General features: G+C 63.2%; 1 protein-coding gene across 4 annotated transcripts in view; it reads right to left on the reverse strand.

Annotated features, from left to right (window-relative positions):
* The window catches only part of VAV2 (vav guanine nucleotide exchange factor 2), a 188,586-nt gene extending 170,726 nt beyond the window's left edge, over nucleotides 1-17,860 (reverse strand). For all 4 annotated transcript variants that reach the window (XM_043470124.1, XM_043470123.1, XM_043470122.1 and 1 more), the window contains exon 1: nucleotides 17,517-17,860. In XM_043470124.1, coding sequence (XP_043326059.1) covers nucleotides 17,517-17,720 — 204 coding nt within the window. In that variant the 5' untranslated portion in view covers nucleotides 17,721-17,860. The remainder of the gene's footprint in view (nucleotides 1-17,516) is intronic.
* Nucleotides 17,861-26,232: the final 8,372 nt, after the last annotated feature.

The following is a 26,232-nucleotide window of genomic DNA, read 5'->3' on the forward strand; positions in this document are numbered from 1 at the left end:
GGGACGCCAGGATGACCGCCCGCCTCAACCCCAGGTCCAGCCTGGACACTGATGTGGTCCGTCACACAGAAACCGGAAAAGCAGCAGGAAGCTCAAAGCCAAACAGAGAGCCCAGCGGGGGCGGGGCTGAAACATCCCCCAGCTCGGGTCAGGGCCAATCCTGGACGACGGCCGGGAGAGCCTGGCTTCCTGGGCCCTCAGCCAAAGCCACCCTGAGCCCCAAAGGCCAGATCTGGATGGGCCCCCACCCTATGCCCCCCGCCAGCCAAGTCCCCCATCAGGGCACCCTCTGCGGCGTCCCACGTCTGAGAGATGGCCAGCCCGGCCCAGCCTCCTCCTGGGCCCTGCAGCCCTCGTCTCCCTCCCGCCCCCAGCACTGCACCCCACCTCCCCCCTGCCCCAGCCAGTGCCGGCCCGGTCAGTTTCCCTGCAGGGGTGACCACATCCGCCTCCACCCCAGCCTCCCCAACTGTAGGCCAGCCCTCCAATCCACTCCCAGTGCTGCAGACACAGAACTTTCTGGAGCCAAACCCAGGCACATGGAGTTCTCTCCCACCCCTTCCAGGACTCCTTGGCCCCCAGGATGAGGCCACCCACCCACCGACCACGCCCAGCCTCCTTCAAGGCAGTGGCTTCGGGGCCCTGTCACCTCCCCGAGGGATGACTACTCCTCCCATGGGCCTTCCCCACCTCTGCGCTCCTCCCAGACTCTGGACCCCTCAAAGGAAACACAGTGTCACCCATCTCTCCCTCACCCTGAGGGCCAGTTGCTCACAGGCTTAATAAATCATTCCCTAAGAGCCAGACAGTCCAGAGGACTAGTGCCAGTTGCAGGAAGAGGTGATCAAATCCAGAAGGTCTTCCTGGAGGAGGTGAGACTTCCAGCAGACTTTAAAGGAACAGGGTGATCCAACAGGGCTTGGGAAGGGGGGCCCTCAAGAAAAGAGACAGCCCACCCCCTACCCTGCCGCGCCAGGAGAATCCCACTGCAAGTGACGTGACCGCCATTCGACTGACAGGCGCAGAAAGGCCCAGGGCCAGGTACCCTCCAGCGAGAGCCCCGCTGTGGCCCAGCACGGTTCCCTCACACCACACGGTGACTCAGACAGAAACCAGTGCCTGGAGCGTCCCAAAGAGGAAAGTTTCCAAAGTGGAGGAGGGGACCCGCTCGTGACCCAGTGCCCACCGGGAGCCAGGGAGCGGGCCCGCCCAAGGCCAGCGCCCCCAGGATCTCACACAGCCACGTAGCACCCACTGTACAGAGCAGCCAAGTGAGCCTGTGGGGGGCAGGGCGACGGAGAGGCTCACCCAGGACCCACGTCCTCCGTGGGGCAGGCCCAGCCCAGCTCCTGGCCACCACAGGGCGCCCACCCTCCCTGCCCTGGAGGAGGGGGCACGGCCAGGACCGGCTGGACTCACAAGTCCCCTGGGTGCCCGCGGGCCGCAGGCTCCGGGCGGCCTCTCCCCCAGGCCTGGCCTCGGATGAACCCACACATCCCCAAGGAGCCCAGCGCCTCCCTCCGTCTTCGAGGCCCATCGCCAGCCCCTGGCCGGGCCCCATCCAAGGACGTTCCCACTGTCCTCGGGGGCCCGAGGGGCGAGGCACAAAGGCCCCAGCCCGCCCCGCCGCATGTCACAGTGGCCTCAGGTGCCCGCTGAGCCTGCAGGCGGGCGGTCTGGCTGGCGAGCCCCCGATCTGCAATAAATTACCTCCCCGGCGCTCTCCTGTGACTCTACAGCTCGGCTCGGCCTGAGCCCGCCTGGCTAACAGATGTTTCGTTTAAGCAGCTAAATTACCACAAGTACACCCAAAGAGATGACAGGCCAATTTCTCCCAAGGTTTATTTGCATGAGGAGGGAGTGGGAGCGTGTGAAAATTCTATCTTGATTTTTTTCGAGAAATAAAAAAATTTTCTAAGGCACACATGAGTTGAGAAAAGAGAGGGGGTGTCAGCCCATGAACTGCCGATGGGAGAGTCCCGACGGATATAAACTCCCGCCTCGAAGGAGCCCGCTGCGCCCTGCGGGAAAGGCTGCGGAGGCCATGGCAACGCATCTCCGCCTCAAACAGGTCGATGCAGACAAGCCCCGTGCTTTCCGAGCCTCAGTTTCCAAACCTGTCAAATGGGTGCCGATGATGCCTATGCCACAGGGCTGCCCTCTGCCTCCGTCCTGTGACTAATCGTGACCCCCTCAGCATTGCCGGGTGGCCCAGGAGGAGCCCAGAGCAGGCACAGCGAGACAGGGGGCTCTGTCTCACCCAGGGGGCGTTGGAGGGGCTGGACGCTCCCGCAGGGGACGCTGTCACGGCCGGGGCCACTCCCCACCACCACCGAGAGGTGCCAGCCTGCACCTCCCAGAGCCCCCAGATGGCAGAGCAGGAGAAAGGCTGGGGGCCAGAGCCGCTCCACAGGGCGGGGTGAGGCCACGGAGCTGGTCCCGCACACAGCCACAGCCCCGCGGCATCAACAGAATCCGCTGTTCGGCGGCCACCGGCACCGCCTGCTTCCTGCCCCGTGGTCAGAGGCAGGCAGGCCTCCCCCCCAACAGCTAGGATGGACAGAGCCCTCGGCCGCTTCAAGGAGAGGGGACTCAGGCCCCCAAACAACCAGAGGAGGTGGGCGTCATCACCCACATGGATCGGGATAAAGGCAGGCCCAGAAAGGGCACAGAGAGACGCAGACAGAGCCCGGCCTCCCGACTACAGAGCCCTGCGCCTGGTCCCAGCAGTGAGCCACCCTGCTCCCGGGAAGCAGAGCCGCACGGCCCGGCGCAGAGAGAAGCCAGACCATAAACACACACACACACAAGGGTGGCGGATGGTGTGGTTTACAGCCTCGATTCACTAACTCGGTTATTCACTCCAGACAAGGCGCACGTCCTCCGGGGCCCACCCCTCAGCAGTGGCCAAGGGAACAGCCAGGAAGCGCAGCGCCCGCACGTGACCCTCCAGCGGGTCGTCCCCCAGTGCCCCAGCCTCCCTGCAGCCCTGCGGGTGGTGGGCGGGGAGGCTCCGGGAATCTCACGTCATCGGCCAACTCAGAGCTGCCGAGATGCTCTGGGACACTGCCGACAACCCACGTGGCTCGGGGAAGCAGACGCCGCGTCTGCAGGCTGGTTCCCAGAGACGATCACAGCTCCTGGGACACCCCTCCTTAAGGAGCGGCAGAGGAGGGGGCTTGTCAACCAGACACAGAGACTCACGGAGTCAGGCGCTTGGCGGCTCCCCTCAAGAATGAGTCCACACACACAGATCCCGGGCTTCCCTTGCGGGGACCCCAGATGCCCCAGAGTCTTCCTCCCTTCCACAGTCACTTCGCTCAGTGGTATCTGACTCTCTGCGACCCCGTGGACTATACAGTCCATGGGATTCTCCAGGCCAGAATACTGGAGTGGGTAGCCTTTCCCTTCTCCAGGGGATCTTCCCGAACCCAGGGATCAAACCCAGGTCTCCCGCATTGCAGGCGGATTCTTTACCAGCTGAGCCACCAAGGAAGTCTCCCCCCTTCCACACTTGGGAGCATCTGGGGCAGAATGGATGGCCCATTTTACAGGTGGGCCAACTGAGACCCAAGCACGAAGCAAGTGGCCCAAGGTCTCCCGAGGGCCCATCTTCTCTCGTCACCTGCAGGAAGGCACGCGGGGCACAGAGCATCAGGACGAGGCCCTTCTGCACACAGAGGCTTCCGCCTGCCGGGCACTGGGCCCAGCCTGGCCCTGAGCCAGCAGGCCCGAGCATCTTCCCCTTCAGCCTCACCATCCTCCTGAGCAGGAGGAAGCAGTGTTCTCCCACGAAACTCGGAGACGACAGGAGACTTACCAAAGTCAGACACCAGGTAATAACGGCTCAGGTGCCTGCAAGCGCCTGGCTCCCTCCCACGCCCCCGGGTGGGGACCGTCGCACAAGCATCCGTGCCGAGGACCCACACCCCCAGCTGCACCATCCCCCGAGGCCACCAGCAGAAAACCCCCAAGTTCCGTCTCACAGACAGGAAAAGGAGATGGGGAGAGGGGGGCTCGGCCCACCGGGGCAGGAAGATCTGGCCAAAGAAACACCTTCCAGCCATCAGTCAAGGGCCCCAGACAACCCATCAAGGTCAGACCCCTCATCCCCGGGACCCCACCTGGGACCCCAGGGACGGTGGCTGGTGAGACTGAGCCAGCCCATCAGCCCCCACGTTAGGGCGCCCCTTGTGCAGGAAGGCAGGGTGCAGGACACCAGTGAGGTGAGCGTCCAGTTCCCACTTGGCCTCTGCAGAGACACGGCCGCCGGGCCGAGAGGACAGACAGTCAAGGAGGCAGAGGAGAAAGCAGGAAGCAGACTCAGAGCCAGTGGCCGACCAGGCTTGGCCCAGCCTGAGATTGATAAGCCAGGAGTGGGGGCTGGGGAGTTGTCCATTTGTTCTAGAATACGCCTCCCCATCCCACCCCCACCGAGCCAACTCACACTCATTCTTCGAGGCTCAGCTAAAAGGCACTTCCTCTAGAAAAGTTCCCGCTCCCACCTAGCCTGGGGGGACCCACAGCCCTGCCCCCACCTAGACTGGGGACCCACAGCCCTGCCCCCACCTGGACTGGGGGGCCCACAGCCCTGCCCCCACCTGGACTGGGGGGCCCACAGCCCTGCCCCCACCTAGCGGGGCCCCCCACAGCCCTGCCCCCACCTAGACTGGGGGGCCCACAGCCCTGCCCCCAGCTAGACTGGGGGGCCCACAGCCCTGCCCCCACCTGGACTGGGGGGCCCACAGCCCTGCCCCCACCTAGACTGGGGACCCACAGCCCTGCCCCCACCTAGACTGGGGGGCCCACAGCCTTGCCCCCAACCCACCCGACACAGAGCCTCGAGCAGTGACGGAGCCCAGGCCATCCCCAGTCTCCTCCTCCACCGACTTCCAGGTCATTCACGGCCACTCTACGAAGCCATCCCGTTACTGCCCACAGAGGGGCCCAGTTCCTCTCCAGACCCTCTGCCAACACGGGCTCCGGGGAAAGCTCCCGGGGTGGAGAAAGGGAAGGTGTCATGTCACCACCTCCCAGCCCACACGGAGAGCCACCTCCCTCAGCAGTGGCAGGCGACATCCGCGGGGCTGACCACCCCGGGGCCAGACGTCCGCGGGGCTGACCACCCCAGAGCCGCCCAGCACTGCCGTCTGCCCAGGACCCAGCAGTGGTCAGAGGGACCCGGGTTCCCCTCCCCCGGGCCGTGCCCCTTGAGGACAGTCCCCCCAGAGCGCTCGGCGCCCGCGGCAGGAAGCTGCTGCAGGAGGCAGGCCGCAGCCCCCAGCCCCCTCCCGGCCCCCCGGCCCCCTCCGAGGCCCAGACCTGAGACCCCGACATGGGGGTGGAGCGGCGCTTAGGCTGGACGTGGCGGGTCTTGCCACTCAGAGGCGCTCATCCAGCTTTCGGAACCCAGCCCCTGCTGTCAGCACCAGCGTCCCCCGGCTACAGACAAGGCGGGCGACTTACCCAACGTCACAGGGCGGACCAACGACAGACACAGGCTCTGCCTTCCCTGTCCTGCGTGGACCAGGGCAGGCCCCGCGGGCCTGGCGCGCCCCCCAGGCGCCACGGGCTGGCACTGCTAAGGGCCCACGAAAGAGTCTTAGGTCAGAGACAGCACTTAAATATTTAAGATATCTAAATACACTATTCGGGGAGTTCCCTGGCAGTCCAGTGGTTACGACTTCAGTTTCTAACGCAAGGGGCGCGGGTTCAATCCCTGGTCAGGGAGCGAAGACCCCACATGTCTCGACGCCAAAAAAAGCAAAACATAAAACGGAAACATCCCTGGAACAAATTCAATAATGACTTTAAAGCTGCTCCACGTCAAAAAGCTCTTTACAAACAAATAAGTAAGTATACACTATCCGTGTATTTGCCTCGACGCCAACGCAGTCATCAGCTGTGACTTAACATTCCTCTCGGAGGAAGGACCAGCTCACGGGCAGGTGTCCAGGCCACGCACCTGCTTTAACTCCTCCCGAAACTCTCCTCCCAACCCCGCGAGGGTGGTACTAGGTTTACTGTGGTACAGTGCAGAGAACATGGGCTTCCCCGCTGGCTCAGGGGTAAAGAACCCGCCTGCCGATGCAGGAGACAGGGGCTCGATCCCTGGGCCGGGAGGATCCTCTGGGAAGAGGAAATGGCACCTCATTCCAGTGTTCTTGCCTGGAGAAACCCCTGGACAGAGGGGCCTGGAGGGCTACAGTCCGTGGGGTCTCAAGTCAGCCACGACTTAACAAGTGAACAAGGATGACACCACGTACACGGCGTTCCCTGGCGGTCCCGTGGCGAGCGCTCCGGGCTCTCACTGCCAGGCCCTCGGTTCAGCCCCTGGTCAGGGAACTAAAACCCCACAAGCCTCACAGCCCAGCCAAAAGGAAAAAAAAGAACACATAACAAAATTTAGTACTTCCCCATGTTGTGCAACGACTCCCACTGTTAGTTCCAGAACCTTCCGTCACCCCGAACAGAGCCGGAACCCTTGGGCAGTCACACCCCTCCCCCGCTTCCCCTCCCACCCCCCGACGACCCGCGACCTGCCTTCTGCCGCCGTGGATTTGCACCTCCTGGTCGTTTCATAGAAACGGAATCACACCAGGCTTGTGTCTCTGTGTCTGGCTCCTGTCACTCAGCATAACGTTTCTGAGGCCCATCCATGCCGGAGGATCTCCGGGCTTTCTTCTCTATGGCTGAGGGTGCCCCACTGACTGGTTAGGCCACCCGCTGTGGATCCATCGCCTGCCGCGGAAGATGCTCTGTTTATCCTCCTCCCACAGAGGAGGAAACCGAGGCGCCATGAAGGTCAAGCTCAGGGCCCACAGCGATGCGTGGCAAAGCCCAGGCTCCAGCCCCAGGCCCTGGCCACACCGACTGTGCCTCGAAATCACGAGAGACGGGTGTCTGGTCCCTTCGGCGAGCAACCCAGAGGGGAGGGGAGGGCACGCGGAGGGGCGCCAGGGGGCCCACCCGCCCCGTCTCAGCCTGGGTCACGCCCTGCTGCCCTGCCTCCCGCCTGCTTCCTTTGAGCCCTGGCGTGGCAAAGGAATTAAACCACCTCAGGTGGAGAGAGACCTCCCGCATCCGGATGGGTGCTCAGAATCCACGTGAGCGAGTGATCTATCAGGTGGAGGTGATAGGCGCCCCTCTCACCTAACGACTCTGGGATGCGGGTCTCCAGTCCCAGCAGCCGACAAGCTGGGGGAGGGAAGTCGGATGCCCCGCCTCTGGGGTGCAGGGTAAACGAGGGGCCGGGGGAGCTTAGGGGCAGGGAGGGAGGCTCTCAGGACGTGGCTGTCATGAGCTTAAGGGTTCGGAACCTTCCACCTCGCCAGGGGGCCTTGGAGACGAGGCGTGAACAGACTAAACCTCTCCAGCTGCCTGCCCTGAGTGCCGGGCACTGGGAACCAGATGCCCCCTCACGTGGCTGAAAGATGGGGCGGTCCAGCTGCACCCATGGCCCTCCATGCCCACTGGGCCAAACCTGGCAGGAACACTTCCACCAACCACAGCCAACCCCACAGGGAGGACACCAAACCCAGGCCTTGGAACCTCTGCACAAGGAGGGCCAGCCAGGCGAACCCAGGCCCAGCCTCTCGGGACTGCAAGGCCGGGCTGGCGACTCGGCGGCTCAGAGCCACAGCAGCCAAGAGGGCTGCGCTGGCCCCTCACCCGGGGTCGGGGGTCCGGGGTCACCCACAAGCTCCGCACAGTGCCTGCACCCCACCCCTGAAGGCACCCCACGCTTGTGAGACAAACACGACCATCAGGCGGATGTGGATGAAGACTGGAGAAGTATGGACAGTGTGTTTCAGAAGGAGGCGGGCAAAGGCAGGGCTGGGAGGGGACGGGGAGGCGCCCGGAGCAGAGAACCATCTGGAATCAAAACCTGTCCACCTGCGGGGTGACTGCGGTCAGGCGACGCCCCCCCCCCCCCCCGCACCCTGCCCCGCCACGTTCCAGCACACGCGTCTCCTGCTGCAGCCTCGAAGCCCCAGCAGAGCAGATGAACGGGTCAGGAGGCAGTGTGGCAACATGTCAAAAGTCGTCTGCCAGCAGAAGGCAGCAGACAAGTGCCCCGACCCCGCAGAGATGACAACAAGGCCTCGGGGACGGGGGGGGGGCCCATCCCTGGAAAGGCCTGGAAGCTACCGAGCCCATGGCGGGATGGGAGGCCAGGGGGCTGGCAGCCACGCTCCCGCCCTCCTGGACCTGCTCTCACCGGACACCATATGCACACGCTGCCTTTGTAACCAAAAGCACAAAACCAAACCAACCAACACAAGCGTTTACGGCCTAAAGTTTAAACTGGTTCAAGGGGACGAGGAGCACGCGTGTTAGAGATAAGTATTTTAATCCTTATGTAAACTCTGCGGCAATGACAGGTCCCACAAAACAGAGTGTGCGTTCCCAGCAACACGCACGCTTCCAAAGGCGGGAAGCCTCACGTGGGGGCCGCCCCGCAGGGTCCCGTCCCGGCCGGCGGGCACCCCCTGCAGCGCGCCACCTCCCTCTGTGGCCATGTGGTCATTATTCTTGTTTATCTCTGGGATTCAGAAACTGAAACGGTCTGGGCGGCCGCAGGGTGCTGACCTCCGGAGAGTCCCCGGAAAGCGTGGCGCCTGAGAGGACCAAGAAGGCGGACGGAGGAGGGGAGCGGGGGGTCGTCCGGGCCGAACTGGAAGCTACCGTGGCTGGGGGGCGGTGGGGGCATCCAGCCCACCCAGGCCAAGAGCCAGCTCCTGACCCGGCACAGACGAGGTCTGCGGGGCCCGCGGCGTCCGCGCCCCCGCCCCGACTGCCCTCCCGGGTCAAGCTCAGGGGCTTCAGGAGGAGCAGAGCCCCAGGCCACAAGGGCGGCCGCCCAGAGTGAGGGTGTGGAGCGGCAGCGCGGGGGCACCACCCACTGCGCTCGGCCCCTTCAGACGCCGGGCTCAGAGCTTCAGGCGCCTCCGTCCTTGCTGACCCCCAGGAGCGGCCGTCAGACAAGCCCTTCACAGCAGAGGAGACTGGGGCTGGGGGGCGGTGCTGGGGGGATGCGGCACAGCCCAGCAGAAGGGACCACGATCTGAACCCACGTCCCGGAGGGGTCAGCGCTGCGCCCGGCCACACCCCGGGGAGGCCGCCCCACTGCCCTGTGCTCACGAGGCCCCTGAGGTGTGGGAAACGGGCGGGTGGGGGCGGGCTGCCTCGGGTGGCTCCACCAGAACCGGCGGCCCGGGGTCCCCGGGGGGGTGTCGGAGAAGACGCCGCGCGGCCACCAGGACCTAGCTAGGGGACGTGGATGGGGCGGGATCAGACCGACCAGGATGCCACACTCTGCCGTGCGCATGACGCGGCAGCCTCAGCAGCTCACGGCCAGGCCTCGGCCTCAGGCAGACCCCCCCCGCTTCACTGGCAGGCCAGGCACCCACGCCAGCTCGGAGCTGAGGCAGGCGCAGGAAGAAGCAGTCTGCAGCGGGCCCAGCACCTCCTCGGGGAGCCCACCTGGCTTCCCAGGCCCAGCCCCCGGCCTCCTGCCCGCTGTCCTTCTCTCCATCTTCACCCTTCGTGAATCCCTGGCGCTGTCTCCCCTCCAGAAGGTCAGACACGGGAAGGGGTATCCTCTGCCCAAGGCCTGCAGATGGATGGTCAGCAGAGGAGACGTGAGTAAACGACATGATGACCCCACCCCAGCTGCCGGGGGGCAGGTGAGGGGACAGGCCTAGAAGCTATGCAGATAGAAGATGGAGCCGGGCAGCTGGGCTGGCTCTGGGTTCAGGCACTGCGCGTCCCCCGCCTCCTCACCCACGGGGACCGTGCCAAGGCTGTTTAGCTGGCAGAGAGGGAGGAGCAAAGTGAAGGGCACTCTAGAGGCCAAGACCTGGGCGGCTCGGCCGGAGGCCTCTGCCCTCATGCAGCTGCGTGTCCCAAGCCGCCTGTCACGCCTCCCTTCACGGGGCACAGCCGCCCAACCCTGCCCTTCACAGGGTCTCCCGAGGCCCAGGGGACGTGCCGTGGCTCGGATGCCAGGGAGCAAACTTTCTCGGGACAGGGCATGGCCAGGCAGCAGCCATCTGCCGGGGGCAGGGGTGGGGCGGAGTGGCAACCCCTCACCCCAGCCTCCACCCCCACTGAGCCCCACCCCTGCAGCAAAAACCTCCAGCCTTTAGTTCCTGAAGGCGTCTGGTTTCCCACGGCAGCTCAGACGCCACCTCCTCCATGAAGCCCTCCGTGGCCTCCCTGCCCCCAGGAACCTAAACATCCCTGCCGGCTGAGGACAGCCCAGCCCCAGAGGACAGGACAGCAGCCAAGAGCCGCTCAGAAGGAAGCGGCAGAGAGAACGGCTGAGATCCCTTCTGTTAGGCGCCGGCCCCGGTCATCAGCAGGCGAAGGGGTGGGGTGCTGCCGACCAGCCCTGGATCCTCCACTTGGGCCCAGGGTCCCCCATGCCCCCCACACACACCACCTGGGGCAGGAGGGGGGTGCAAACCCCGGGGCCCTGGCATCCTGCGGGGGGCCGTACCACCAAGAGGCCCTACAGCCGTCAGAGGTGAAGGGAGGCCAGGTGGACGGTGGAGGCCCTGCCCCGGGAAGCCGCCGGCGAGCCAGGGCCAGTGACCAGCCGGTGGGAGCGAGTGGGCCACCCGGGCGTGGGGTGGAGGCGCAGCGTTCGGAGGCTTACCAGGCCTGGTGTGAGGCAGGCCCACATTCTCTCTCCAAATCCTCCCGATGGCCTGAGGGGCGGCCACGGTCGACCCAGGTCCAAGCAGGGAGACCGAGGCTCGGCCAGCCAGAGACACATCATCACGGGGTTGTCACCGCGGCCGAGCGGCTGAGCGGGGCCCCTCCGCGGCCGTCGCGGGCAGCTCAGCGGGCTGAGGGCACGGCAGCCCGAACCACACACGCTGCGGGGACGCGGTGAGGTCATCACCACCGCGCTCAGCGCAGTTTCCGGGCAGCAGGTGAGCCCGAAGGAAGCTTTGTTCCCTGGAGCAGTTCCTGCCTGACCAGCCAGGGCCAAGGGCTCTGGATACAAATGGAGACATAATTGCAAACTGTGATGGGAACGGGGAGGGGAGGATCCCCAGGGACCAGGACACCTTCAGGCTCTGGGAAGAGCTCTGAGCAAGCGAACCGCAGCCTGGCTCTCCCCAGCCTCCGGGCTAAGAAAGGTTTTCACGTTTTTAAATGGTTAGGGAAAAAAAAAAATAGTAATTCGTGACACGTGAAAAGTATCCAAAATTCACATCTCCTTCTCCATGAAAACATTTCACAGGCATACAGACCCCCGCTCCTTCACAAATTATCCAGACCACCTTTGCCAAATGAGGGCAGAGTCCAGTATTTGTGAAGGGACCGTCTGGCCCACGGGGCCCGGAATATTTACTACCCCCGACAGAAAGCGCCTGCCGGCTCCTGCTCTGGGAAGACAGGCGCTGGTGGCCGGCTGGGCGCCAGGGCAGAAGCGGCATCCAAGGGACAGTCAGGAGAGAGGTCCACCTGGGCGTCATCCCAGCAGCCCTGCCCTCGTCCTGGGAAACCTCGGCCACAGGCACGGCCCGGACACAGGGACAGACAGCGGGGCCGGAGGACACTTGGCTGCCCGGAAGGGGCCAGCCTCGGTCATGTGGAACCTCAGGCCTGGAAATGGCTCCAGTGAGGCCCCCAGAGCGGGGTCACCTTACGGCTACCCGCCCTGGTCAGGCCCTGGGCCCGGGCGCGGCTGAGTCCCCGCTTCCGGCACTGACACGCCCCGCTTCCAGGCCCCAGGCCACAGACAGACACCAAGGGCCATCCCTCAGCACGGCCTCCCGTCCGGGACTCGGCAGTCCTCGGCCTGCCCGCCAGCGGTCATCCCAAAGCCAGGGGGCTGTCATCCACAGCCACGGCATGAACGTTCCGCCACCGCCAGCCCGTGCCCACCCACAACCAGGGCAGGGGATGCCCGCCAGCCCTCCCTGCCGACTCCAGACCAAAACCTCAGCCCCTGCCCTCCCCCCGACACACACCCAGGCCGCAAGGGCCCCTCCAGCCAGCAGGTCAGCGCCACAGACGAGACCCCTGCCCCCCGCCTCTGCACTCCCCTCCCCACACCAGCCCTGGGGTGCACACTGGGTGCCCACGGACCCCGCCACCCGGAAACGCCGGCGCTCAGGGAGACTCGTCGTCATCAGCCCCCTCAGGAGCCTTTGCAGGCTTTGTCCTAATCGCCCTCCTCGCATGAAATTTTAATACCACAGATGTACTGGGTATCTGCTCTTCTCTCTCGGCGCATCTGCGCTTGATGCAGGAGAAGAAGACGCCTTCTCCACCCCCACAGGTCTGATTTCTGGCCCCTTGGGCGTGGGTCATGCACAGCGTAGTCTTAGAATTAATGTGACACAGTTCTCTTCACTTTTTTAATACGACCACCAGGAATATTCTTAAGAGATGGATGCAGCTCACATATTTCTACTTGGCGGCACCGCTACAGACAGAAGACAAATAGAAATGTGAACGCGAGCAGCCCTGTGTGTGCACAAGACACGCACGCACACACGTCTGTGTTCCCTCGGAGCACACGCGCACACACTGCCCAGGTCTGAGCGCCAAGCAGAGGCGACGGCGCAGGACAGGTGTGTCTGCAGCCGGACCCCAGCTTCACACCGGCCGCCGCACTGCGGACCCGGGGCCCCTTACTCCAACGGCTGGTTCCTGAGCTGGGACAAAATAGGATACAAGATGACCTCAAGTATCTCATGCTAGGAAGGTGACAGAGCTCAAAAAAAAAAAACGGTGGGAATGTGTCAAAAAGACACAGAAGCAGCTTGAAGCAGCGGCCCCTTGTCCAACCTGAGACCATCTGAGCATCAAAATGAAGAGTGATGCTGACCGACGGGAATCCGCTGAAGAGAAGAGGAAACCACAGTCCGGAGCGGTAGAAAGAGAGGAAGGAAAGGGAACGGGGAAGGGCAGCGACCGGGAGGGAGGGAGGACCTCCTCAACGTGCCTCCTGGAGAACATTCGCCATCTACACGGCGGGGACAGAGGACCTTCAGAGCGAAGCCGCCTGGCAAACACCGCCGGCATCAAGGGACTTAAAGCCAACACCCCCAGCGGGAGGACACTTGGAAACCGCTCGCCACCTGCGAGACAGGATCCAGGAGAGGCACCGCATGGTCACTCCACCCGCTCCAGGGGCAAAGCCTGAATCCCACACAAGGAACCGGTGGCTGAACCCAAAGGGAGGGACATTCCATGACAAAAGGGGCCTGCCAGCTTCAAAAGCGTCAAGGTCAGGAAAATCAAGGTGAGGCTGAGCGGCCATCCCGGCCCCCCGGTGGACCCTTGGCTGAAACGGGCGTTTGCGGAGACCTGTGTCCAAACTCGAGTGGATTCGGTGGTGGCAGCCTCGCCACTGTTTGCTGGGTTCGGGTGTCTGCGGAGGGGACCTCCTCTGTAGCAGCCCTGCGGGGGTGCAGGGAGCCAACAACCTCTCACGAGTGTCAAGACACGTCCAAAGTTAAAACAAAATCTGACTTAGCAGAAAAGGCTTCCTTGTTTCCACGGGAACGAGCCCTCGTCTCCTTGCTCCCCACCGACCCCCCAAAGCCTTGGGAACCGTGTCCCCCTCCCTGCACTCGGGGACTCTCTGGACACTTAAAGGCCATCTCTTTGTCCACGGACACCTCAACGGCCTGCTGTGTCCTGCTCACCGGAAAACATCTCGGAGCGGGGACCGGGAGCCTGCCAGGCTGCGCTTGTTCCTCAAAGGAAGGCTCAGAATGACATGAGCAAACGGGGGGACGGCTGTCAGAGGCCCAGAGACCCCTCGGGAGGGCTCACATCACACAGGCCTGGGGCGGGAGCGCGGCCACACCCAGAATCTAACCAGCTCCACGGTTTCGAAGGGTGAGCAGCGAGTGTGTCCTGAGGGACACTTGTTACTGAAGCAAGCCGTGGGGAGCGCAGGGTCAGAGGTTCACACCGGGACACGGGAGGCCAAGGGCCAGGCTCACAGCGCTTGTAACAGGACGGGAGGGGATGAAAACAGAGCCGGCTTCCTAGAGGAGGTGGCTGCTAGATTCAGCTCCCACAGGAAGACGCAGGCCAAAAGCAGGGGCGGTCTCCCAGCGTGGGCCCAGCGCAGGCTTGGGGGCGCAGGAGGCAGAGGGATCGGCACGAGGAAGGGTGGAGGTGTGGGTCAGGGGAAGCCCTCTCTGCTGGCCCTGTGGGCTGCCTCCCCAGCCTGTGTCTCCGGGAAGGAGGCTGGGCGGCTGGTCCCCAAAGGTCGAGACTGCAGACTAAACGCAAGTGCTGGCTGCTGGCATCAGCAACCTCAGGACGTCATAACCCAAGCTGCTCGGGACACACACGATCTCGTATTCGGATCAGCAGATTGTGGCCATGCCTAATTAGTTTAATTAAACCCAAGGTGGCTGCCAGGCATTTTGGATTTAAAAAAAAAAAAATTAAAGCACACCCCGCCAGCTCCAGAAGGGCAGGACAAAGGGGCACCTGGGGGCTGCCCGAGAAGCCGTCCTCGCTCCTGGCTCTGCACACAGGAGATGCTCAGTGAGTGCACACGGCTGTGACGCATCTTCAGGGCCAAGAACTCAGCACAGGGGCACGCAGACGGCACGGCCACTGGAAGCGCCAGGCCCTGAGACGAGGATGCCACTGTCACAGGAGGGCCAGGGCAGCATTCTGGAATGAGGGGACGTCGGGCAGGCCTCTGGGCTGGCCGGGGCCATGGAGAGGCACGCAGTGGCCACAGGAAGATGAAAAAGGGCCCCGCCCACTGGCCAGCAAAGTAGCCAGATCCCACAGGAAACAGGCATGCACGCCCCGCCCCACCCATGCCGTGGAAAGAGACACACATCAGAACAACCTGAGAAGCAGGCCAGGAGCACGCGTCACAAAGCCAGGAAGAGCGCAGAGAAAAGGCTTCTGAAATCAGAATTTATTTAAACAGTCCCGAAAGGGAGGCCCAACTTCATGTTTCAGTTTCACCACCTGCTACCTGTGTGACCTGGGGCAAGTCACTCGACCTCTCTGAGATGCAGGTTTCTGATTTATGAAACAGGGGTGCGGACTTCCCCAGCGGCTCGCTGGTTAATAACTCGCCCGCCAATTCAGGGACACAGGTTCGATCCCTGGTCGGGGAAGACCCCACTTGCCGCGGAGCAACTAAGCCCGTGCACCTAGAGCCCACACTCCGAAACAAGAGAAGCCACCGCAGGGAGGACGGGATCACACACACACACGTGCATCACAACAAACAACCACTTGCCGCAGCTAGAGAAAGTTCATGGGCTGCAACGGAGACCCAACGCGCCAAAAACATCAGTAAGAAAGAAACAAGGGCGGCCTGTGCCTCCCAGGACGGTGCCTCGCCCAGGGCAGGACGGGTAAGAAGGGGCAGCTGCAGTTTTCTCGGGATGCAGTCACCGTGGACCGGGAGGACCGCATCCTCTTCCCTCCTCGTCTCGGGCACAGAAGCACCCCAGACAGCAAAGAACAGCTGCATAGACAGACCCCACGTTCCTCTCCCAAACCCTGCGCAGCCAGACATGGTCCACAGGACTGTTCTTTAATGGGAATACACAGATGGGGCCCTCCGGCTAACCCAGGTTTATGGAGCACCCACAACCAACCCCGTGCCAGCCACAGACATACAAAGACCAGTGTGACCAGCTCCACCCTCCATGAGATGACAGGCAGGGGAGACCAGCCCTCAGCCACAAGGGGCCATGCCTGCCCACGTCCAGATGAGATGGCTAATGTTCAGTCAGCATACATCACTAAGGACATTCTCCGCTTTCCTTCAGGGAACCCTCCCATCAGGGCTGTAAGGTGGCCCCTGGTGCCGGCCCCACTACACAGGTGGGGAAACTGAGGCCCTTAAAGCGGTCACTGGCAGGAGGCGACAGTGCCCATCTCACTAAGAGCACGTGGCCGTGAAGACAGACACACCTTAGCTCCCTTTAGCGCCCCTTCACCCGGGCTGGGGTGCGGGGCTCCAGGGACCCCAGGAGAGGACCCCAGAGACCAGGAAGTCTCTGCATTTCCGTCACTGGGGCTGAGCCAGCCACCTGCCAGCGCCCATCCTCCCCATCCTGTCCTGGAGAGGGGGCAGCCCCAGGACCCAACCCCGGCTGCCAACCAGCTGGGGGGGTGGGGGGCAGCCCCTGCTGTTCACAGCCAGAGGCAGACACTCCAGGCCCAGCTCTGCCCTCAGCAGCTCCTCCTCCCCTCAGTTCCTCCAGCCCTAAAATGGGTAAGTCCTTCCCAGCCTCCGGGGGAGAGGACTGGATCTGTGAGAGCACCCCGCAATCAGGGCGCCCGGCCCCAGGACCTCAGCTCCGAGAGGGCCCGGGTCGGCGCTGGCCTCAGGGAGCTTGGGGCCCTGCCTGGGCCATGCGCCACCCTGGAGCAGGAGGGTGGCCCCCTGCCCGTCAGGACTCCTCTTTGTCAGCAGCCGCCCCATCCTCTCGGGGGGTGGGGGGGGGGGTGCCCCCATCTCCTTGGAAACGCGGTCACAGCCAAAGGGCAGAGGCCATGCAGTCCAGCCTGCAAAAGCAGTGACTCACGCCATCCCTCCTCCCCAGCCCACTTCGGATGTCACACTGTGAAGGGCCCTTGTCCATCCGGGCTTGCTGAGGGTCACAGAAGAGGGGCTCTGCTGCTGGCCTGCTGCGGGATGGCCCCGCAGAGGTGCGGGGTGGGGCTGAGGGGCCAGGAGAGCAGGAAGCAGCCTGCCCTCTGCTTAAGTCTTCACCAAGTTCCTTAGAAGCCAGAGAGGCAGCTCCTGCTGGCCAAGCAGACATTTTCCTGCCTGCCTGCCCGGCAGCCACATGCGCCTCCGCCACGACAAAGGCCATGCTTGAGGGTCCTGGGGAAGCCACGAGGGGCTCCGGGTTCCCACCGAGTTGCATGACCCTGTGGCGCGGCGCTGCCTGCCCCCTCCCCCGGGGGTCAGGAGGAGGCCGGGCCGGCGAGGGGGCGGTCGCCCCCACCCACCGGCTCTCCCTGGCGGCTAGGGCTCCCGGCTCCACCAGCCCCTCCCGCCGCGCCCCGCTCCCGATGCCTGTCGGTTCGTCTTCCAGGGCGTCCAGCCACCAGGCGCAAAGCCAAGGGACACTATGCCTGAGGAGGCCACCGGCGCGGCCGGATCTCTGGGGTCCGCAGGGGCCGGAACTCGCTGGGTCCCGACGCCAAGGCCGGGAAGGGAGGGCGGCGGTGGTGAGTGCCCCGCCGGGGCTCGATGTGCCCACGTTCCCGGCAGGCGCGGACCCAGCGGCGGGCGCTCCCAGGCAGTGCCCGGAGGCGGCAGAGGTGCGCCCCGGGCTTGGGGGACTTTGGCTAACTTCGTGCCTCCGGGGATCGCCCCTCGAAGCAGCCGGCTCCGAGGCCCGGGGCGCGTCTCCTCTCGGCTCCCCGTCCAGCCGTCCGCCGACGTCCCCAAGGCTACCGCTCGGATCGGGGCCCCGGGGCCGCCCAGCGGTGCGAACAGCCACAAACCGGGGCCCCTCCCGGCGCGCCCGGACCCTCACCTGGGACATCTGCGGCCGGAAGTTGACGTCCTTGAGGTCGATGGAGCCGGGGGAGAGGTTGTGCAGCAGCTGGCACAACAGAACGCCGTCGCGCAGGGCCTGGGCCAGGTCGAAGACCACGGCCGAGGGCCAGACGACGCGGTGGTTGGGCGGCAGGACCCTGCAGTCGATGAGCCAGCGGCCGCATTGCCGCCACTGCTCCATGGCGCCCGCGCCCGCCGGGCCGGCCAGCTCAGGGCCGCGCTCCGGCCAAAGTGCGGCGGCCGCGGGGCATCCCGCCCGCCCGCGCGGGGCTCGGCGGCCGGGGCGGGGCTTCGCGCGGGCGGCCCCGGGCCCCCGCCGCGCCGCCGCGCGTCCCCTCCTCCTCCTCCGCCTCCTCGGCTCCTCGCCCACGTGCGGTCGCTGGGCGGGCGCCGGGCAGCCGGCCGGGTCCCCCTTCACACACACAAGTCCCTCCAGGCCCCGGGCCGGGCACCGCACAGCCCACCGCCGCAGCGCCCCTCGATCCGCGCCGCCCGGCGCCGCATTTTTCGCTCGGGGCGCCCCGCGGCCGCCGCAGCTTCTGCCCCGCCCGAGACAAAGGCCCGGAGGGTCGCTCGCTCAGCGCGTCCGGGGCCTGGGCCGCCCTCGCCGCCGCCGCTTTGTTCGCCCTGCCTTCGGGTTCAGCGCGCGGTGCCCGGCGATCCGACTCTGCAGCTCGGCGGCTCCTGGGTGCTGGGGGCTCGGGGGCGCGGCCCTGGGCGGGGTAGGGGCGGGGCCAGCGCGCGCGCCTGGCGCCGCCCCCTCGTCCCCCACTTCCTGCCCCGCGGCAGCTCTCCGAAGTATCGCAGGGCGGGGGCAGCGGCGCGGCCGCGGCCCCGAGCCCGCGGACTTTCTCCGAGAGGCACCAGGACTTTGGGGAACCTCTGCGCCCCGGGCGCGCGACCTCGCCTGTGGAGTGACGGCCGGTCGTGGTCTCTGCGCCCCTCCTGCGTTTCAGGAGGAGTTCGGGAGGTGGCCCTCGTCGCGCTGGGGACCTCTGCGTGGTCCTTCGGGCAGGACAGACCCTGGAGGGGACACAGACTAGGCGGACTCGTCCGAAGCCCTCTCGGTCCACGCAGCGACCCCCGGAGGAGAACTCGAGGCGGGAGGCACACGGGCGGGAGACTCGCCCAGAGCCCCTTCCTGTCCTGTGCCCTGGGCAGGGACCCGCAGGAAAGCCCCCGATCGCGCACAAAGGCCGGGATTCCCCTGTTCTGTAACCCAAAGGCTTCCACCGGCAGCTGCCCAGAGGGCAAACCCTGGCGTCGGAGATGGAATCTGTGACATAGTAGGTGGGAGGGAGGAAAGGGGACCCGACCAGACCCGGCCCCGGGTGGCACCGCCTCCTCGCTGGGTCCCCTGACCCTGCCTTGAACTCCTTCCTGGGCCACGCCCTCTGGGGGGAGTGGGTGGGCTGTGTTCCCGGCAGCTGGCCTCCTGCGAAGGTGGCCGGACTTCTAGGAGGAAAGGAGCCAGTCTGGCAGTGAAATGATGCGGATCCTGGCTCAGCTGTCAGGAGACCCCGGTTCTCAGCTGGGTGAACCTGAACAAGTGTGATCCCCTCGCTAAGACTGGCGCAGTCTTGGGGTGAGGGTGGGGGTGACCAATCCTGAGCCCCCCACACACTTGGGTTGAGCCCTGGGGCAGCACCCGGCAGCTTCCCTTGTGACCCAGATTGCCTCTTTTTTTTCGCATTCCTGGAGCAGGAGCCAGCGCAGGGCAAAAGTCCGCTGCTGACCCAGCGAGGGTCCCCCGAGGCCCCCTGCCACCACCACCCCCCACTCTGGGCACTGGTCTCTGCAGAGAGTCAGGCTGGCCCCTTCCCAAACCCCTTCCTGAGGAGGAAGAACAGGGACCCTGGCCAGGTTCTGGCCCCTGGACAGAAGTGAGGGAGGGGCTGGCCTCTCAGGACACACCCCAGACCCCGCCCCAGACCCTGGCGGGAGTAACATCAGGCCAAGTTGCTGTCCGGGCGTCCTTCCTTCCAGGAGGAAGCGGGTGTGGCAGCTTCATGAACCTGGACAGGAAGGAGCCGGCTTGAGACGGGTGGGATCCAGCCTGCCTTGCCCGAGACAAAAGGTTGCCCCTCGCAGCAGGCAGATTCCTCAGGCATCGCCCTGAGAAATCACCAAGTGGGGGCAGAGCCGGCACCGGCACCTCCAGCCGCCCCTCATCTGAGACACTGCGGGGCCCCCTCCCCGGGCAGGACCCCCCCATAGGGTGGACAGCCCCTCCCTGCGGGAATCACTGGTGAGGAGGGGACAGGAGTAGTTATCCGGGAGCTCTGCACAGTGCTGAGGGTGGAATGGGGTGCTCCTTGGGGTTCTCATGACTCCCTGTCTTCCTGCCTGGACAGGGAACCAGCCCAGAGGAGGAGCCCCAGCTGGGGACAGGGGCAGCCCCGCACTGGCCAACTGCACGGGTGGTCGTCTGCCGCCCCCTGGTGGGAGCGGCGGGCACTGTGGCCGCCTGGCTGCCCCGTGGCCAGGCGCTGCCCAGTGCCCACATGGTCAGGTTTAGCCTGGAGGGGAGCCAAGGCAGGAGACCTGGGTCTCCCCACTGTGTGTTACTGAGCCAACCCCAGCGCCTTCCTGACTCCCAGTGACCGAAAGAGAGTACGGGGGACACTGACACGCCCCGTGGACCTCCCAGGGTTTGGAGGAGGCTGGGTGGGAACTAATAAATGAAGGGAGCTTGACGGAACTCTTCCAAACCCTCAGTGCGTCGTGAGCGCGGCTGGGCTGTGTCGAGTCAGAGGACAGCTCAAGAAGAGGAGACACCGCTCCGGAACGTCCTGCCAGCATCCACCCCTGCTCACACTCAGCTGCTTGCCGAGACGGCCTGCGGCACAACCCAGGAGGCACCATTCCCATCGTCCGTGCAGACAGCGCCCCAGGGAGGAGCCCACAACCTGCCAGTGGATGGCGTCCTGGGAGGTTGCACTCGGGGCTTCCCAGGTGGCTCAGATAGAAAAGAATCCGCCTGTAATACAGGAGACCTGGGTTCGATCCCTGGGCTGGGAAGGTTCCCCTACAGGAGGGCATGGCAACCCACTCCAGTATTCTTGCCTGGAGAATCCCCGTGGACAGAGGAGCCCAGCGGGCTACAGCCCGTGGGGTCACACAGAGTCGGACATCACTGCGTGAGTGAGCACACGTGGCCCACCGTGACGGCACTTTTCCTCAGCAAGAGAGGCCTGTGATAAGCGCTGGACGGTCCCCAGGAGAGGCAGGAAGCTGGGAGTCCCAGCCCAGTGGCATGGATGAAGCCCACAGGGCAGAGAGTCACCTACCTTGAAGTAGGGACAGAGGGTCACAGGCCCCCACTCTGGGCCGCTCGGCCTCCACCTGCAGCGCCCTGGCCCCCTCCAGTCTGTCCTCAGCAGAGACCCAGTCAAGGCTCGTGAGGCCTTGTCACGCTCCTGCCCAGACGGGGGGCAATCGGAGGCTCCTCCTCACCACAGAGAAAATCAGATGTCTTCCCAGACAGGTCCCACGTGGCGTGGCTGCTCCCCAGATGACCTCACTTCCTGCAGCTCCGCAGCCACACCCAGCGGGGCCCTCACCCCAGGGCCTTTGCACCTGCCGCCCCCATGCCTGGGGCTCTTGCCCCGATGGCCACAAGCATGGCTCGCACCCTCTCTTCCCCGCACTTTTCTGTTGCTCCGTCTCATCCCCTCAGATCGTCAGCTCTGTGGTCACAGGGGCCATCTCTGGCCTGTCCCCAGTTCCCTCCCAGCACTGCAAACTGGACTCAGCCCGTGGTAGGTGGTCGAACAAGTTGTTAAATGGGACACCACGTAGGGCATTCCCTGGCAATCCAGGGGTTACGACTCCAAGCTTTCCCTGCTGAGGGCAGGGGTTCATTCCCTGGTCAGAGAACTAAGATCCTGCAAGCCGCAGAGCTAAAAAAAATAAATAAATAAATAAATAAATAAACCAACAGCTCAGCAAAGCACTGCAACTACAATTTTAAAATCCAATATCTTCTTTCATAGAAGTCACAAGTGGGTAAAACGGATTCAAAGGTTTAAAAACGAGCCTGTATAATCTATTGACCCACAGTGTATTTCACCGTCTTTCTGTGAGTCTGAAACATTACACTCCAGGAGATTAGCACTGACTTTGCATATCATTCTAACTATTTGTGACTGGAATAGCCGCTCCCATTTCTTGAGCTCTCCGTGGCTGGCCCGAGGGCTTTGTCTGGGTCACCTGGCCTCCGCTAAGCCTCACAGTGAGCGTAGTCATTGTCCTGAGTGATTAAATGCAGAAAACCCAGCACACTGGCAGCTGCCCAGCGTCACCCCGCAAGGCGCCAGGGAGCCGGGTCCACACGCCAGGCCTCCCCAGCACCTGCTCCTGAACCCCAAAGTGGCGAAGGGTCTCCACTCCTGGAACCAAAAGCTGGTGGTTAACACGCTGGTTTGGATAGATCAGAGAGCCGGAAGAAGGGAAAATGCTGCGTGTCTAAAACACGCAGATCCTGACTCAGCATGGAACGCAACAACCTCAAAAGGCCGGCACACACACACACGCTCGCACATGCACACACATGCATACACTCGCATGTACACGCTCGCACACGCTTGCACGCACAAGCCACTGCAGAAACGGGCGCAAGCACAGTCAGGGGCAGCAGGGCTGGCCGGAGGGTGGCTGCGGCGGACACAGCCTGAGTCTGAGCGGAAGGAGGGCAGGGTATGGAAGGGCCGCCACCAGCCCTGAGCTCCTGAAACCCAGAGGCTGCGGGGTCCAGGCGACCCCAGAGAGGACACCCCGCTTCCGCCTCGCGTGGAATGACTGCCCAGCTCCAGGCTGTTGTCAATCTGCTGTCAGGGTGCCGGCCCGAGGTCAGGCCTTGGGCAGCGGCAGGGTCGGAGCCCTGATCTGGACACCGAGTCTGGCCTGCGACGCCTCCAGCGGGGCCTTGGCTTCTGCTTCCCCTTGATGGCGTGACGGCTCCGGGGAAGCAACACCGGGTGTGTGTGTGTGTGTATGTGTGTGTGTGTGCCTGCCGGGGGACGTGACCTGAGCCCACAACCGCCCCACGAGGCCTCCTGAGTTCCCGCGGAGCCCCCTGATCAGTAGGAGAGCTCATCGCTGGGGCGGCACCGGGATTTCGCTCTGAATGGGGACCTCGGGGTCTCTCCACGTGTTGGGTGTGGTGCAGGCCGAGTGGAAGGGCTGGGGAGCTTTCTCTGCCCACGCAAGCAGCCCAGACCCTTCCTTGCCACACAGGCGTCCTCTGAGAGCCAGGGGGTTCCTCAGCCCAGGTCCCCCCAAATCCCAGGGCTGCTGCGAGGTCTCGGGGCTTCTTACCAGCAGGGCCCTTATTTTCCAGCCAGGGTCCAGCTACTCCTGCAAACACCCTCCCCTGCAATCGGAGGCCACCCACCCCTCCACCCCCCCATCCTCCACCCAGAAAGCATTTACTGAGCCCCGGCCTTGTTCTTAGGGGAGAGGAAGCGAATGTTTTGACTTTTCCCAACATGACTGGGTGAAGGAACTATTCTCATGTCCAAACCACATGAACACACACATTTTGCAAATTCCATTTGTAGCTACATCATGCAAGTTCAGCTGTCACAATTTCCCAGGAAACCATAGGTGTAGAAAAAGACCATCTGGCCCGCCGTGGAGTCAGACTGCACCCACTGAGCCATTGGCTGCGGGCTTTTGGAAGAGGCAGAATACAGGCATTTTACCTCTTGCTGCTTTGACTTACAAGGCCGTGGTACATGGGTCGTGACTCCAACTGCAACCTCTGACATCTCACCTCCAGGGCACGTCACACTCCCTGTCTGGGGACCCCTTCCTGAGCCGGGCTCAGGCTCCAGTGCAGGGTGCTTAAGTCTCTAAGGCAGGTGGTGGGGGGTTCCTCCAGGACTCAATTCATTTTAGACATGAGGCTGAGAAGTTGGGATTTGGGACAGATCCTGGATTTCTGCAGGACCCTTGTCATCATGACCCCAACAGGCCATTTCGATGAAGCACAGAAGTCCAGTCCTGCCGAGGGAAGCCCCAAGCCCCAGGTGGCTGGTTGTGTGTTGCAGGACCTGAGGGGTGGCCGTGGTGTTCAGAACGCAGTCAGGGAGGGCCGGTCAGGGTAGGTCTGCCCCTGCAGACCAGGGGCAGTCCTGCCCTGGTCCAGTCCCACCAGGGGCCTGGGCAGGAGACAGTCCTCCTGGGGCGACACGGCAGCACAGCCAAGGGAAGTGCTTGCTAGACGCTGCTTCTGACCCGGCGGGAAGGCTCCAAGTCCTAGAACGTGCCCATCGCCCCAGAGAGACAGCCATGCCCCTCAGCTGCCCCTCCAGCACCCCGCCCACTCCAGACCTCGCAACTGGTAGCCGACTTTCTGTCCCCATGGATTTGCCTCTTCTGGACATTTCATCTGGATGGAATCATGTAACACCTGGCCTTCTTTCACTCAGCATAGTGCCAAGGTTGGTTCTCATTGTAGTGTCTATGAATAACTTGTTGTTTAGTCGCTAAGTCGTGTCCAACTCTTTGCAACCCAATTGAACTGTAGCCCGCCAGGCTCCTCTGTCCATGGCATTTCCCAGACAAGAATACTGGAGTAGGTTGCCATTCCCTTCTCCAGGGGATCTTCCCGACCCAGGGATCGAACCCACATCTCCTGCATTGTAGGACGATTCTTTACTGCTGAGCCACCTGGGAAGCAGCCTGTATAACGACTATATTATTTTTTATGGTTGAATGATAACTCCTTGTAGGTGGAGTCCATTTCAATAATTCATTTTATTTTCATCCATCTGAAACATTATCATTTCAACATGTAATCAACCTCAAAACTTATTAATGATATATTTTACATTTTTCTTTTCATGTTAAAGTCTTCAAAATCCAGTGTGTATCTTATACTCCCAGCACTTTTCAGAAGCAGGAACACTAAATTGTCATCAGAAATGCTTGATCTGCATTTATTAAAGTTCAGAAAACGTATCGTTGAACAATAGATTCATGTACCCCAAGTTGTTTCGAACATACATAAAAGTTTGCCCTAAACGGAATTGAGTATGCGAGTTTAAGTTCATTACAACTGAGAAAGGTGAAAGTGTTAGTCGCTAACTCAGGTCTGACTCTGTGTGACCCCATGGACTAGAGCCCGCCAGGCTCCTCTCTCCAGAGATTTCCCAGACAAGAATACTAGAGTGGGTTGCCATGCCTTCCTCCAGGGGATCTTCCTGACCTAGGGATGGAGCCCAGGTCTCCTGAATTGCAGGCAGATTCTTTAACATCTGAGCCACAGGGAAGTCCTACTTACAATTAAACACAATTCAGACTTCGACTCCTCTGTGGGACCTGGTCCTCCGGGACCCGCCGCTGTGTGTGTGGCCCTGCTCATGCCCTCAGCCACGGCCACCTGGACGGGGGTCTGTCCTTCGGCGCCGGTGCGTCCACCAGGGCAGACGCTGGCATCTCCTCCCCTCACACTTTAAGCTGAGCCTCGGCAGGCGCCCGCTTATGGCACTTCGGGGCGCCCACCATCTGCCCTGCCTTAGGCCCCAGGCCTCCTCTCCGCCACCCCCCAGGGTCCAGAGGCGGGTCACAGTTCTCAAGCTCCATCCCGCCTTGGCCTGTGACATCAGGAGCCCCGCGCACCTGGGCTTCCAGCAGACACACCCTGGATTTTCTCTGTGGCTGCCGACAGGACAGGTCTGTGCCGATGCCCGGCCAGGCTGCGTGCCCTGTTCCTTCCGCTGGCCTGGCCGGGGAGGGGCCGAAGCCGGACTGAGGAACAGCCTAATAGCTTCCTAGCCGCCCCACCTGCCTCTCCTTCCAGACAACACCGATCCTGTTGTTTCCCCAGCCCCACTCCCATCACTGGAGGCCAGGAAGCAGGACCAAGCAGCTACTATGCACCGGCTGGCCTCCACCTGCCGATAGCAAGAGCCCCACTGCCGGCAGAAAGTGGGATGAGAAGGGTGCCCGGCGCGGGGCTGGGATTGCTAGAACTCTCCCGGGTGGTGAACCAGGGCGGATGCCCTCAGAATGGAAGGTGCTGGCAGTGGGTGCGGTATCTCAAGCGTTTGAATGGTGTGTGTTAGTGGCTTGGTCATGTCCAACTCTTTGCAACCTTATAGACGGTAGCCTGCCAAGCTTCCCTGTCCATGGGATTCTCCAGGCAAGAATACTGGAGTGGGTCACCATGTCCTCCTCCCGGGGATCTCCCTGACCCAGGGATCGAACTGGGGTCTCCTGCATCTCCTGCACTGCAGGCGATTCTTCACTGTCTGAGTCACCAAGGGGAGAGCAACTAGGGCAGGCACGGAAACATCCGCTGGAAAAGCATCTGCGAAAGTCTGCGAGCGGCTGGGGGCTCATTGCCACTGGGGGCAGGGGTGTGAGCAGGAGCAGCCGTACAAGGACGTCGTAAAAGGAGACCGCGTGCCCTGGAGCTGCAGGGCAGGAAGAGGCGTGACGGTCCCGGGAGGCTGCAGTTAGCATGTTTCCTGCGTCAAGATCAGGGCCCTGACGGAGAACCAGGGGCCGCACGAGACCGTAGAGGGCATTGAGGGACACCCAGGTCAACGTGCCGGGAACCCATCCGCCCACACTCCCGCTGGAGCCTCTGGCCAGCAGAAGTGGCCACACTCCCCTTAAAGGCTAGCCCTCCCCTGCCTAAAGACCACCCGAGACCTCTGCCTTCTGAGACATCACTCCTCTGC

The sequence above is a fragment of the Cervus canadensis genome, chromosome 5 (assembly GCF_019320065.1).
Source record: "Cervus canadensis isolate Bull #8, Minnesota chromosome 5, ASM1932006v1, whole genome shotgun sequence".
Taxonomy (NCBI): Eukaryota; Metazoa; Chordata; class Mammalia; order Artiodactyla; family Cervidae; genus Cervus; species Cervus canadensis.